Here is a 15,566-nt window from a genome sequence, read left to right on the forward strand (position 1 = left end):
CATCTCTGGATGGAACTTTTGAATGATTACGACTGTGAAACCTGAACGTGCTCGAGCTTTGCAACTCGCTATCGACTCTAACCTACCTGATCAGACTCGCTCTGTTCAAACTGAAGAACTGAAGGAAGAGAATTTTCAAGTTGAACCCAAGCGGGGCATGGAGAAGTAACCTTTGGCAGGTCGAACGATATTTGCTACCTCATAGAACGAATGTGGATCTCATTACACAGCAACTGTAGGGAATTTGTGTTGAGCAAAGAACAACCAGCCTCGATATTCTAGTCGTCTGGGTTTTGATGAGAAATATTGGGATCTATAAATCTTGTACTGGTGATCGGGCATGAAAGCCCACCTGGCAATGTATATGAATGATGTTTGACTTGCGGGAAGGTCAAGGTGGGGTATCAACAACCAGGAACACCCATATGGAAATGAGAATAGACTGCCATGGATTTTGTCGCTAGTCTACTTACAACTCGAGATGAAACCAGCACCCCTTATTACAATCAAGCAAACCGACGAGTCTCCACAGCTTGTGAATATTCCTCTGAGAGAGGCGGTTTTTAGGCATGAGGTACCAACTCCTGATACCTTTGATTTTGATATATACCTGATTTATGTCAGGCAATACACAACACCCTTGGCTCACGTATAGACATGAGCATTGCTTACCACCGTTGGACAAATGGTCAGAGCAAACGAACCATCCTGACACTCGAAGATATGCTGCGAGCATGTGTGTGATGGGCTATAGTGAAAAATTGGAAAGACACTTACCTTTGGTTGAGTTCCACTGCGGCAGTTACCATTCTGGTATTCAAGCAACTCCGTTTGAGGCATTACTTGGGCGACAATGCTGATCTCTTTGTTGGACTAAGGTGGATGACAACCTTATCAGCATTTGTACTCGAACCTCTTGGGAAGATTGTCGGATCGGAAAATCGTTTGGCGGCAACGCGAGACCGTCAAGAAAGCTGATAAGCTTAGGAAACACTGGGAGTTCGCTGTTGGCGAACGTATCATAATCGAAAGTCTCACCCTGGGAGGGTGCGGTATGCTATAGAAAACGTGGCAAGCTTAGTCTACGATTCGTTGGGACATTCGGATTTCTGGAACGAATCAGTGACATGGCTCACAAACTCGAGTTAACTGACGAATTGGATAACGTTCGCGATGATATTCATGCCTCGAATCTAAGGCAGTGTTTGTCCGATGAAACGCTTGTGATACCCTTATTATTGGACCAGGACATCAAAGTTCGTTAGCAAAGTTGAATTCCAATCGTGAGAGTTCGTTGGAACTCAAGACGTGGACCGGAGTTCACATAGGAACGCAATGCTCGGAGTAAGCACTAGTATTCTCGGTTGTTCAAATGGTTGAAGTAACTCCTGATGTCACTGGCGAATTTCGGGACGAAATTCCCTTTCAAGTTGGGGATGATGTGGTACCCGCGGAAAATCCACAGTCAACCTGATCCTGATCTATTACCTCGCTGTTTTTGGTTTACTTATCAAATTTCGGGATGAAATTTCTTTCAAGTTGGGGATGATGTGACAACCCGAAGTTTCAAGGTTCGTGTCGTTTAATCTCGTGATACTAACTTTTTATTATTCCTTGTTTAGATGAAACTTGTTATATGTTATATGTTATTATAATCCTGTAAAACCTGAACGCACAATATAACCCCGTTAAACAGTATGCTTTACATAACCCCTTTAGCAACCACTTCACACTTCGGCCCACACATGCTATCATAGACCCGAATCACCTAAGCCCAGCTCACCTTTGTGTCGTTTGTCTCACTTCGGCCCATCTCCTTCGAAGCCCAAACAGAAATAAAACTCAAGTGGGTTTGGCCCACTTGTTCCGAACATATATAAGTCTATGTTTCCCATGCATCTCTCATATTAACACAAGGGATAGGTAAACCCTAGCGCCCCCTGGCACTCTCGGTGATCGACGACAGGAAGCCACCCCCCCCCTCGAAGTCTCTTCACCTTTCGGTTAGTAATATAAATATTTGCGTTGTTTCTATTGGGTGTGTTTGATTGTGTGCAACTTGTTAATGTCTCGTATGTGTAATCAAAGATTGAATATAATCAGCTAGTGTTCTTGGTATGGATTGCATGATTAGTTATCATCCCTGTAATCGAACTATTTGTTATGGTGATTGATTATGCTACCTTGATTGAATGATCTTGATTATACGTTAATTGAAATGTATGAACGATCTTGAATAACAGTTAGAACATGATCAGGATTTTGATGAGTTTTGGAACATGGCAATTCACGGTGGAGTTATTAGGATAAACATATATTGTAATGCATTCATGTTAATCGATCTGATGATAATGATGTTAATTTCTTTGATGTTAGAAACTGCCATGATTAGGGTTCTAGAAAACATGAAATTATAACTGATTTGGATCTGTAACTGATGTTCGACGAAACATATAGTTTTTAGTCACATATCAACTCGACGAAACATATAGTATTTCGTCAAAACATGTGTCGACGAAAGTTGAGGATTTCGTCGCCCTTCATTCCGACGAAATATGTTTTTCGCCGTAGGAGTATAGAGGGGAAGTGGTGGTGATTACGTAATTGTTTAGGATTTAGAGTGTTGATGATGATGATGATTGTTAAATGAAATGGTTTCATGTTTGGTGTAATATGATTGGTACGGTCTGAATAATTGTTGAAACTGTTAAGGGGTGATGGAGAGATCCAATAAAATCGGACACATCAGGCCCGAACGCACCATCACTTCTGGGCCGGGAGGTAATTGAAGGCACCTCACATGCTTTGGGCTGTGATGGGCCGCACACACACATGCTACTTGGATAGTCTGTATATTGGGTTGCAAAATGCATTAGATGGAAGTGTATATATATATATATATATATATATATATATATATATATATATTTGGGCCACACACACATATATCAGATTAGTTACATAGGGCCACGCACCTTTAAACTTGTATGTGGCACAATGTACTTTGTTAAAGTGGATGAGGTGTGTCATGGCTAACTGATATAACCTGTGTAAAGGATATGTATATTGCATGAACGTAACTTGTGTAATACGTGAGAGAATACGTGGTTCAATGTGAATATGAAACTGATTGTTATTGATAAATCATGTTAGGACGTGCTTGATCAATTGATAAACAAAGTAACTAATCTTACCTAGCAAACCAAGGTGAGTTCACTTCTCTCAAAACAAGCATGCGTCCGGTGGGGACAATCAAACTGACAAAACTTGTAAACGGATTTTCATAAACCCATATCCTTGTAGGGGATATGAGGCGGTTTTCAAATACCCACATCCTTGTAGGGGATGTGAGGCGGATTTCACATACGCATATCCTTGCAGGGGATATGCAACGGTTTTCAGTAAACGTTAAGGTTGGATAATACACTCACTCTCTATCACTTAAGTCCCATCATACTACCGGGTTGTTGCTTGTAGGGCAACGGGGTTATTAGTTGATAGCGCTATTAGGTTTGGCACCCTCACGACGTACCTGGATAGGACGGACGTGAACTAATAACTTTAAATCATGACCAATGTTTGATAGAGCATTGGGGAAGGGCAAAAAGGGCCGTATGCGGTATCGAGTTATTATCAACATAACACAGTGTAACAAATCATAAATCACTACTTGGTATTAAACGGTTAAAGCAAACTGTGAACTCACCAGCCTGTCTGATACACTTTTCTACATGCTTGCAGGCCTTTAGGTACATGTTATTGGAACTTGCTGTCTGGGATGCTAGAGTGGTCATGGGTCATGATACAAGAAATCACAAGACAAGCTTAATGGCTTTTATACACATGAGTTACGAAACTTTATGACGATTGTATTATGCTTCTGCTGATTAATAAGTAATGTTTCATAACGCTTTATTCTAATAAATGAAAGTTTAATTGAATTATTTTTATGAGTTCAATGTGATTGGTGGCTAGATCCTGGTACGTCACACGCCTCGCGGGGGTTTCTGCATGTAGTATTTTGGGGGTGTGACAAGATCTGTGAGCCCTATTGTCAGATCTGTGACTCCATGGAAGAAGTGATTAAGGTAAGCGTGCCATAAGGTTGCAACTTTTAGAGAGAGACCTTTAAGTACGGATCCTACAGCTGTATTTGGAACAAGAAGTCCAACAATTCATTCATTATCTGTTGTTGTCTCAACAATATGAATGCACGCAACGAATTTGACAACCGTGACAGCTTATTAAAAGTTCCTCAGGCTCATGGCAACTGCACTGGTAAAAAACTGGTATTGCTGGTGGTTGTTCTGGAAATTGAAGGAAAAGGACTGCGATTCTGTTTTTCAACGGGGATGTAATGCAATGATTCCTCTCAATTGAATAGACAGACGCTTACTTCATAGGACTCACTTGAATCGTCTCGGATGTGATAATAGTACGGTTAGTGGATGTAAATTGTTGGGGTGTGTCTGTTCAAACAATATGAATGCACACAACGAATTTGACAACTGTGACAACTTATTAAAAGTTCCTCAGGCTCATGTGACCCAAATCGATTTCGGAGAACGTGTAATCTAGAGGTCGGTTTCGGGTGGGCATAAGATCCGTGGGCCCTATTGTTGGATCTGTGACTCCTTGGAAGATGTGATTAAGGTAAGAGTGTCGTAAAGTTGCATCTTTTAGAGAGAGACCTTTAAAATATGTTTTCCGGAAGCTAAACTATGCATGTAAGGGTTAGCATATAAACTTTCCGGAAGCTAAACTATGCATTAAAAGACACCTAGAACTCACTGTAAAAGCTGAATTCTGCAGAATTCAGCTAAAAACAGCAATTTAACACCAATATATTATGCAGAATTTATGTCTTATTGTCCAGAATAACTTACAAAGTGTCGGGAATTGAACCTGTCACAAAAGGTGCTTCATACTTAGTGAAACTACGCAATTTAGCACTTTAACGGACCGTAACGAAACGAACAACCGGACATTACCCGAAACACCAAATTTTCACTAGAAACATTGTTTTAGTGTTACGAAGCTAGTTATGGTCACCGAACATCATAACACATCTTAAAAACCCTAAACACCTAAAACACTAACTAATATACTTGAAACCTAACTAGTTTATGTAACTAACACTTGAAATGGAAACAATACCCCCCCCCCCCCATCTTGGACGGTTGAGACAAGGGTCCCACATGGGGATTTCTTTTAATTATTTTATTGGATATGCTTAATAAATGTGAAGCACAATAACCTTATGGTAAGTGAATGTTGGAAGTTAGTTTATATAAACCAAAGAACAATACACTTAACATTGTCACTCCAAAATTTTCACCATCAACCTCCTTCTTCTCCCCTTTGGTCTCAGCTCAAACACACACACATACAACCATCATTTTCATTCCTTTCCAATACATTCTAAGGTGATCTAGAGGTGTAAGAAGCTTATCAAAGAAGGTGTGAGGTGCTAGAACTTGAAGGACCTCTTTGTGGAGCTATTAACCATCACTTTTCTTTATCATCTTTATCTTTGTTTCTTCCCTAGCCTTAGAGCTAGTAGTAAGCCTCTTGATCTTGTTTTTACTTATAAATTTAGTGGTTAATGTATCATGTAATATGTTAAACTAAATAATCTCAAGAAACATAAGCATGAACACTAACATAAAGCTTAAAAACATGAAGATCAAAGATGTTTAAGTGTATGTGGTATACTTGTTTGGTGATTTCTTGTGTTTATGATGTAGATCATCATATGAGACTTGCTAAAGATGATGATTAAACACGTGATCTAGCAAGTATAAGGATGGATCTTGAGAAAATCATGATGATTATCCTTTATGTGAATCATAAACTTGAATATGAACTTGTTTTAATGTATAATGATTATGTCTACAAGTTATATGTCTTGAGAATAAAAGATTTCAAAGATAATATTTTCAAGAAATCAAAGTTTATTACAAGATTTAACATGATCTTGGTTTTAAAGAAAGTAAACATGTTTTTAGGGTTGAATCAAGGCTAGAAAAATGTTGGTAACAAGAAAAATACAAGAAGATTTATTTTTGAAAAATCATCATACAAGTTTTTTGAAGAATCAAAACTCACAAGAATGAGTTTTATAAACTAAAAACCACGTTTTTAGAGGTAACTAAACTTACTAAACAACATGTGAAGTTCCTACAAATTTTTACAAACTTTCAAGTTCATGACATGTTAAATTTCATATTTTTGACTCTTGGTAAGTAGTGTGTAAATTGTTGATGATTGGTAATGAATTTCTAAAAGAAAATGATATGCTTTTAAGCATGGAAACCTCCATTTTTAAGGGGAAACTATTCTAGAAATTGAACACTTAGAAAAATATTTTTAAACAAGTGTTTACAAGTAGATTTTGATCATGGTTTTCATATAAAAATTTGCCATAATTTTTATTACAAAAATTACAAATATTGGAGGTTGATTTTTGATAATTAAAATGACTAAGTATATATTTAGGAAAATATATATTTAGATGTCACAAATTGTGTGTTATTTGTATATTGATTGTATTAGTTATATTATTTTAGGGGTTTGAAAATAATATAACACACCAAAATACCAAAATTAGAAATATAAAATACTACCAAGATTCCAAGAAAATAAATATATAATTTATACCCAAATATTGGACAATCGGACAATCGGACAATCGGACAAACGGACTTATGGACTATAAGTATATATATTCTGGAAATAAATCCGTAACTTAACAAATGTGACGAACGGTATTTTTGAAACCAAGGAAATGGCAAGATATGGATTTTTACAAGTATTACAAAATATATCATATTTTGTCAAATAGAAAATATATTATTTTGGATGGAGAAAAATATATATTTTCTTAACCATAAAATCAATATCTTGCTTATCTCGTGGAGAACATCTCTCGGATATATGGATAACCTCCAAATCTCGTTTGAGAGGTTGTCTAATTCTGAGATACTAGTCTTTATACTGTTTGACATCTGGGGCATTATATCTGGTATTCTGATTTTGCGTCAGCAATGGCCTAGACCTCGTATAATACTTTATGTGCTTTAAAAAGCTTTCCCTCTGCATAAAAATTGAGAAAATATCGAAAGATATAAATCAAGTGCAATTGTAAAGAAGATCTCTAAGTGGGACACACCTTAAGTCGAGACTTCTATCGCTCTGACTGAATGGAAGTTCTAACCTGAGCTCTCAAGGTCTCGCACTACCCAGAGTATAGATATTAATATAATATATTTACCTGTAAGACTGAATTTAGGGAATCTTGATACAGGATTATATTCTGAGGTGGGATACGCGAATAAGTTAAGTGCTTAAAACATTAATCTCGTATCTCGAATCAATTGAACTTTGTGTGAGAATTTAAGTGGATCGGTATACTGACAATCTAGGTGAATCGTTTAAAACTTAAAGTCTAAAAAGGTCAACGGTACTAGTGATTGGTCGGAAGCTGATATGATCCTCTAACACAACTCACAAAAATATGTCTGTAAATAGTTTGTTGTTATTTCATTTCAAATTAAACCCAAAAAGATTTTATTTCTGCTTTATTTTCGACAAACCAGTGTTGGAAAGTGGATCTTCAGAACTTGAGATGCAGAGCAGGTCTTGAACAATCTGGGTGGGAGCTAATCTGAGAATGATGGAAACCTGAAAAGTTGAAACTTGTAATTTTTGAAATATTGAAAAAAAAAATTGAACAAAAACGTCAGATGGTTCGTGAATCCGGTCAACCAAGGTCATTAACTTGGACTTGGTCGGCAAATCGAGTAACCAGGGTCATTAACTTGGACCTGGATACTTGAGTGGATATTAAAATCTGATTAAAATCAAAGTGTTTGAAAAATTGAAGAATTTGAAAATCTTAAGTGTGGGTTCGTACGAATGCGAAATAGTGGGTTCGTACGAATGTGGTTTAGTGGGTTTTATGATGAGAATCTTGATGAAAAACAAGTTTGTTCCTCCTTGAATCACCTTGAAATCAACTTTTGATCTTCGAAACAACCCGAAACTAGCTTGAAATGGCCATGATTTTTATGAAATAAGCTTGGAAAAGTGAAGTGGGTGTGTTCTTGGGAGCTCTCGGCCGTAGGTATCAAAGAAGAAGAAGGAAAGTTTTTGAAAAGGTTTTTCTTGGAATGGTAGTTTAAGTGGAGTGTTAGATTAAAAGGTAATGATTATGCTTCACCATCTCTCAACACTTGGCAATATGGAAGATGTTGGTGGGCTCCTAAGCCGCCACCTTCCACCCTCTCTCACACAATCTCTCTCTTATATAACATATATACACAATTACATGCAATACACAGGTGTTTAACAAACCATTGGGTGTCAGCCCAATGGCCACCAGCCCGCATTCTAACCCGGAGGTGGCGAGTTCGAGTCTTGCTCGTTCCCAATGCCCCTACGGTAGCGGATTTACCCCAGACTCAGGCTTGCTGGGTGGCGGTCTGCGAGGTGGAATCACCTCGGCGATTGGAAGGACCGTGGAATATCCCCCCCACAGGTGTTTAACTGGTTACCGGATATTTTATTTCACGTTTTATCTGCGTTTTAAGGATTTTAAAATTATTTTTATTATTCTATAAAAATAAACCCACCGTAATATTACTAAATAATATTTCGTTCATCAAAACTGGCTGCGTCGTCTGCATTTCGCAGTATACGCACTGTATTGCGTAGTACGCGCTTAAATCTGCAAAACAAGAATTTTAAGCGTTTTAACTAATTTTTCTTCGCTAATATGATTAAAAATAGGGTTTTAATCATAACGGAATATTTTTAGGATTTTTAACGTTATCCGGACAGCCACCGACGTTCGTCTCCCATTTCGTTCGTTACGCGATAAACGTTTAACTTATTGTTGCCAACATAATTTTCAACAAGGTTTGAGTTTATCAAAATTTCAAATACCTCAAATTAATATCATATTTAATAATAATTACTGTCTGTATATAATCATAACACGTGTCACACTAGTACAGTACAAGCTTATAATAGTCAGGTGTCATCGTGAATGGCGGCTGGTTTGTGGGTGACGGTGGTTTATGGATGATGGTGGTTTGTAGGTAGCGGTGGTTTATGGATGATGGTGATTTGTGGGTGGCATCAAGTTTGTGGGTGATGGTTTATGGATGATGGTGATTTCTAGGTGGCAGCAAGTTTGTGGGTGGTGATGACGGTGGTTTGTTGCAGGAATGTTGACTTTGACCAGCAATATCATTATTTTAAATAAAAATGTAGGCACCACCTTAATTTATTTTGTTTTTTATTAAGGGCATTTAGGTAAATTTCACACACACATAACTGAAAAAACTAATCCACACTAGGGACTATCCAAGAACAAATTTGTCAAAGTTAAAGACTATAGCAGTAATTTTGAAAATGTAGGAACTAAAAATGAAATCGGAGCAAACCACGACGACTATTCAGGCACTTTTGCACTTTTTTCTAAAAATAAAAAAGTATGATCGAAATGCTTGTGTTAATGTTAAGCACGTTCACATGCATGTATATATATTAAGCTTTAAACATGATCATGAATGATCCCATGCTTCCTTTCTTCCTCCCATTTCTCAATCTGTGAACCCAAAGGACAAATATATTATTATAATGACAATAAAAATAATAATGATAATATCTTTTCATTATATATATTATGGTACCCATTCAGGAGGACAGTTTGATATATAATTATCTGCAAACTTCTTGCACTCAGAGGCTCCTTTCCCCTTTTGTTTTGTGCACCTGCGAAAAAAAATATCTAAAAATGAACTTGATATTTATTAGGCCTCTTTTGAATCATGACCATTTTCATCTGCTTCAAAAACTTAAAATCTTCTAAACAAATAAATTTCTTTGATTTCTAATTATTTCACCCCTATCAACATTATCATTAATTACTTAACAATATGATAGCTACAATATAAAGAGCACGTTTATACTTGCTTGCGAATATAATAGTTAAGACTTCACGGAGTCATGAGGGCAAGGGCAAAGCCGCCACCCTGCCACCCTACTATGTAGACGTCACGTAGAGCATATGAACTTTACCCTACACGTCAAAAAAAGGAAGGGGTGGTCTAGGGCAAGGGGTAGGACTGAAATAAAAAAAAACAAGTGCGTCAAGCTTTGGAAGGGGACAACGCCTGTGGGAATTCTGCCTTGAGAAGGGCAACGCTTGGCGTGGAGGGTGGGCTGGTGTAGGGGGCGTGGAGCGGATTTGCCCTCTACTCTCCACGCCTCATACCATGTGGTCTTAAGAGCTGATATATGCATATAGACACGCATCATCATATGAATATACACACCAAAAGTTAAATTGATAAACACGCCGCTAAAAAATATATTTAGATATACACACACGCATCATCATATGAATATACACACCCTTAAAAGTTATATTGATAAACACGCCGCTAAAATAATATATCTACATATACACACGCACGTATTTATACATGTACACCTACACATATATAGGGTTAAGTTTATATACTAATAGTCAGATATGGTCAACTTACTAAGCATACAAATCAAAAGAAAAAAAAAGAGATACACACAACAGTGTGGCATAGTTGTAATTATATCTTTGAGTTGGATCAAAGTTACTATAGTGTAATTATACAACTATTATGGTTATATAGTTTCTCTAGTGTAAGTATATAGTTACGCTAAATGTGTTTATTTCTAGAATATGTATGCATTAGATCAGAATCTTTTTATAGTTACGGTAGATATAAGTATCCTATAGTATATATTTAAGTTGTCTTAATTACTCTAGATGTAAAGTTATTATTTGCAACTGAAGCTTTGGCCTAGTGGTAGAGGGAAAATGTAGGTCCCTGTTTCGGGATCGAAACCGTGATTTTCATGTGATTATGTTCAAAGACGGAAGAGATAAGAGATGATAAACAAACAACTTTGTATTAATCCGGTAGTATAACATTACAAGTCGGCCCGATTACATGATAACCGAACTAATACCAAAGGAGTATACATTCGGGGAGAGATCAAGTGGTGATCTCTCCCAGACACACTGAAGCTCACAGGGAACTCTCAAATGAGCTCCCCTTCTCTCTCTTAATACCACAAGATTCTGTATGTTTTGATTTTGATTCGACAGCAATGCCCATTGACTAGCACTTATTGATGGCTGTGGAAACATACTCTTTGCCCAAGCTGCAGCGGAGGTTAGCTCTTGACTAGATTGTGAGTCAATACTCCAGTCCCAAGGACTTGTACAACTCATTTTGATGAGATACTAATTGAAAACCTTCACAAATGCAAATTGTTAAATTCAAACAGACAAGAATCGAAAGATCAAGACTTGTTCGAAGGATCAACAGTGTTCGAAAGATCACTGTTGAGTTTCGAACAAAGACTTCGAAAGATTGACTTCGAAAGATTGACCACACGAAGGATCCTTATCTTTCGAAGAGTAACAGTAGCTCGAACGATGTATCCTTCGAAAAGATTCCAAGAACGAAAGATAATGCTTAGACTTCGAAAGACTACTCGAAAGATGCTTATCTATCGAGTTGTCTTTGATCGAAAGATGGTCTTTCGATGTCGAAGGATATCTTTCGAATGCTTCTGACACACTGACACGAAGTTGACGGGTAGGTGGGAAAGGTGATGGGTTGGTGCACAACTTTCGGCAGAAGGTATGTGCAGACACAACTTTTCACCAACTTTGAAAATATTACCCAAAATGGACAACCCTATCCAGAAAACAGTCACCGGAATAATGACCGGAATTTGGCCGGAAATTACAAAGTTCCTTAAAAACAAGTTTTAAGTTACCCAACCCAACCTTGAACACTCCCGAATGGTTTAGAACGCGTTTTTCAGTTTAAAAATGCAAGAAAACCACCAAAAACGGGTGCTAAACCAAGTGTCCAAACACACCAAAAACTTGAACAAACCCGGTTTTAAACAAGGTAAAGAGCCACGGCTCTGATACCACTTGTAGGTCCCTCTCGGAGGATGACGAACCTAAACCTTGTTATACAAACCCACTAGCGAGTGCGGAATCCAAGCTAGCAAGCAAACCGAGATGAAACAAGTATAAACACAAACACACAAAGGTTCACCGATTAACACCACTGTATTAATACGAATGAAGGTTCCGGTTACAAGCACAATGTTTACAAATCAGTATTGCAAACTCTCTAATGTGTGTGTGTGTTCTTGGACAGAATGCTCTTCCTATCTCTCGAGTATATCTTTCTGTCTGTGTGCATCTATCCAAGTCTGTCAACTAACACACACTGCATGGGTATATATATACCCAGCACTGGTTGTCTTGTCCGAAGGATCCGATAGATGGTCGAAGGATCATCTATCGATTACAAAGTCTTCGAAGGATCTGCATTAACCTCGAAGGATGATCTATCGAATCATCCACCGAAGGTTCATCTTTCGAGTTCATCGAAGGATCAACATTATCCTTCGATGAGCATCCTTCGAGCCAGACAAAAGACAACCATCTTTCTAACTGTTTGGCCAAGTCAAACTAGGAGGACAGTTGACTTGGTCAAACTTACATGACTAATCAAGGACATCGTTTATAACGTGACCGAATACAGACAAAGTACAGACACAAGTGCACCAACAGAAAACTTACTAGGTGTTTAAAAAATAAGGAGGTTAAGAGTTCAATACCAAGGGAGTGTAACATTTAGTCATTCAAAAAAAGAAGTTATTTACAAATACGGCACCATTCACTTCGCACGTTTTGTACGATAAATTCGTTTTGAACTTTACAATATATATACATATACATACTAAAGTGGTGTCCGCTTGATGCGGCAGGAAACATATACATTAACATAGGTAATCACTTAACGTGTTAAGTTTATTTTCGAATTAAAGAAGAAAAAGTAAAAAGTATATCAATTTAAGAGTTCAATACCAAAGGAGTGTAACATTTAGTCGTTCAAAAAAAGAAGTTATTTACAAATACGGCACCATGTTTTTTTTCATTCACTTCGCACGCTTTGTACGATAAATTTGTTTTGAACTTTACAATATATATACGTATACATACTAAAGTGGTGTCCGCTTGATGCGGCGGGAAACATATACATTAACATAGGTAATCACTTAACGTGTTAAGTTTATTTTCGAATTAAAGAAAAAGTAAAAAGTATATCAATACCGTACTAGAAAATAAGGAGGTTAAGAGTTCGATACCAAAGGAGTGTAACATTTAGTCGTTCAAAAAAAGAAGTTATTTACAAATACGGCACCATGTTTTTTTTCATTCACTTCGCACGCTTTGTACGATAAATTCGTTTTGAACTTTACAATATATATACATATACATACTAAAGTGGTGTCCGCTTGATGCGGCAGGAAACATATACATTAACATAGGTAATCAATTAACGTGTTAAGTTTATTTTCGAATTAAAGAAGAAAAAGTAAAAGGTATATCAATACCGTACTAAACTAAGAAGAATAAAATGTCGCTTTTATGTATTTTTTAAATATTAACGTATAAAAAGTTATAACCAATAAAAAATTATGATGGCGTTTATTTAAAAGTCAACAATATATTTTAAAGGATTGCATCAGATTTTATTGTAATTATCAAAACTCTTAAATTTATATAAAATTACCATCTTGTGCATCAATAACTTAAGACACAATATAATTATATGTATAATATGCACTTTTTAATAAAATAATACCTAACAAAATTACAAATATAAAATCATTGATTTTACTAACAATAACAAATTCTTTTTTTTTAAATAATTCAAAAAAGATACAACTAAAAACATATGACATTATAATAAAGTCAACCGATTTATCATCATACAACCTCCCAACTATTCAATCATAGTTTTTTCTCTCTTATATTTACAAAGTAAATACAAATTAATATTAAATCTTATCCTGCTTTATATGTCGAATAAAATACTTCTATTTTTCTAATAAAATATTATCCTTAAATTTAAATTGTTAATTTAAGATATTTTTGAATAACCAAATTATTTATCACCAAAACCAAACTTTGTATTAATATATTATTATTTTTATTATTTTCATTATTAAAAAAATTATTATATCTATTTTATTAGATAATTTTTAAACAAATTGTATATAACTTTCAATATTACGTTATATATATAATTAGATTTATTACGAGTTTTTTAAATATAATTTATATTTTATCACTCAAATGACTGCTTATTTGCTTCTTGAATAACGTGTTTAACCACTGTATCTTCTTTTTAATAATCATCTCCACAATCACCATATCTATCGCGTACCGAGTATATCCATTAGTTTTTTAATATAATTTTCTTATTATTTGGTATATAAAATCATATTTATTCAACCAACGTAATACACTAAGGTATTTAAAGATATATTTTGTTATTATTTGGTAAACAATATTACTTTTATTCAACTCGTGTAATACGCATCGTCTTAAAGATATAACTTTTTTTTGTTATTTGATATAAAAAATTATATTTATTCAACCCGTACAATACATTTGGTTCTTATAGATATAACTTTTTATTATTTAATATATAAAATTATATTTATTCAACACGTGTAATAAATAAGGTTTTTAAAGATATATTGTTTTATTATTTAGTATATAAAAATCATTTATTCAACATGTGTAACAAAAAGGTTATAACCTAATAATATATAAGGAGAATAAGAATTAATAATATATATATATCCCTTGCTTGAGAGACAAATTGTTAATATTAAAATAATATTATTGTTAGAAAAAAGTTCTTGATAGTAGTTGTTTCAGTTGTCTTGTAATCATAATTTTGAAATTTCATAATATTGTGGTGACACCCATTGTATACATGATTAGATTAGATACTTACTTGAGGTATTCAAGGTATGACGAGTAACACTTCTTCTCGGCGTCTTTCTCATCAGCCTGCAAATACACAAACACATATTTTAACATATTTGAAATCAGATATTACGAATAACTCGTACTTAAATACATAAGTTTAAGAGTTGAAACATCCAAAATATTTGTGTTAATATTATGAAATGATGAGGTTGGACCTTCTCCTCGGGAGTCTTGGTTGAGGAAGGAGGAGGCGGGGCAGAAACTGTGCCCGGCTCGTGAGCCGGGCGCGGTGCTTGTTGCCCTTTGGCAACCTTGCTAATGTCTCTAGACCGCATCTTGTCATGTGGATCCATAACTGCCGCCATCGTCAATCACTTTAAATGTATGTGTTTTAGTGTGTGTATTGCGTGTTTATTTATGATAAAACTGAGAACTTGAAGTAGATATAGTAAATGGGGAAATGCGATGTGGTGGATGCTTTGTAATAGACACGTGGAAAATTCGGGAGCTAGGTGTCAATCTTGCATTTTGTTGTTGAAAGCAGTATACTATATACAATCTTCTATACAAAACTATGGTTGTTGATGTGCTATGAATACGAGATTTTTAATTTTTATCTTACTCTTTTTCTAAAGTTTATAGGTTAAGCACTTAATAGTCGAGAGGAATCACCTTTTGTAAAAGGGAAAGAGGTAAC

The 15,566-nt window shown here is 35.7% G+C and overlaps 1 protein-coding gene across 1 annotated transcript; it reads right to left on the minus strand.

Moving 5' to 3' along the window:
• Positions 1-9,498: 9,498 nt before the first annotated feature.
• On the minus strand, positions 9,499-15,296 carry LOC110910689 (putative cytochrome c oxidase subunit 6b-like). Its single transcript, XM_022155297.2, has 4 exons — positions 15,085-15,296; positions 14,895-14,950; positions 9,699-9,780; positions 9,499-9,613 (listed from the first exon to the last, which is right to left on the minus strand). The coding sequence occupies exons 1-4, from the start codon at positions 15,232-15,234 to the stop codon at positions 9,560-9,562; spliced, it is 342 nt and encodes a 113-aa protein (XP_022010989.1). The 5' UTR covers positions 15,235-15,296; the 3' UTR covers positions 9,499-9,559.
• Positions 15,297-15,566: the final 270 nt, after the last annotated feature.

This window comes from Helianthus annuus, chromosome 8, assembly GCF_002127325.2.
Source record: "Helianthus annuus cultivar XRQ/B chromosome 8, HanXRQr2.0-SUNRISE, whole genome shotgun sequence".
Lineage (NCBI taxonomy): Eukaryota > Viridiplantae > Streptophyta > Magnoliopsida > Asterales > Asteraceae > Helianthus > Helianthus annuus.

Coding starts and splice junctions, on each gene's coding strand:
- LOC110910689 (XM_022155297.2), bottom strand. CDS start 15,234: ATGGCGGCAGTTATGGATCCACATGACAAGATGCGGTCTAGAGACATT. Junction 14,951..15,084: donor CCAAGACTCCCGAGGAGAAG/GTCCAACCTCAT, acceptor GTGTATTTGCAG/GCTGATGAGAAAGACGCCGA. Junction 9,781..14,894: donor TCATACCTTGAATACCTCAA/GTAAGTATCTAA, acceptor TTTTTTTCGCAG/GTGCACAAAACAAAAGGGGA.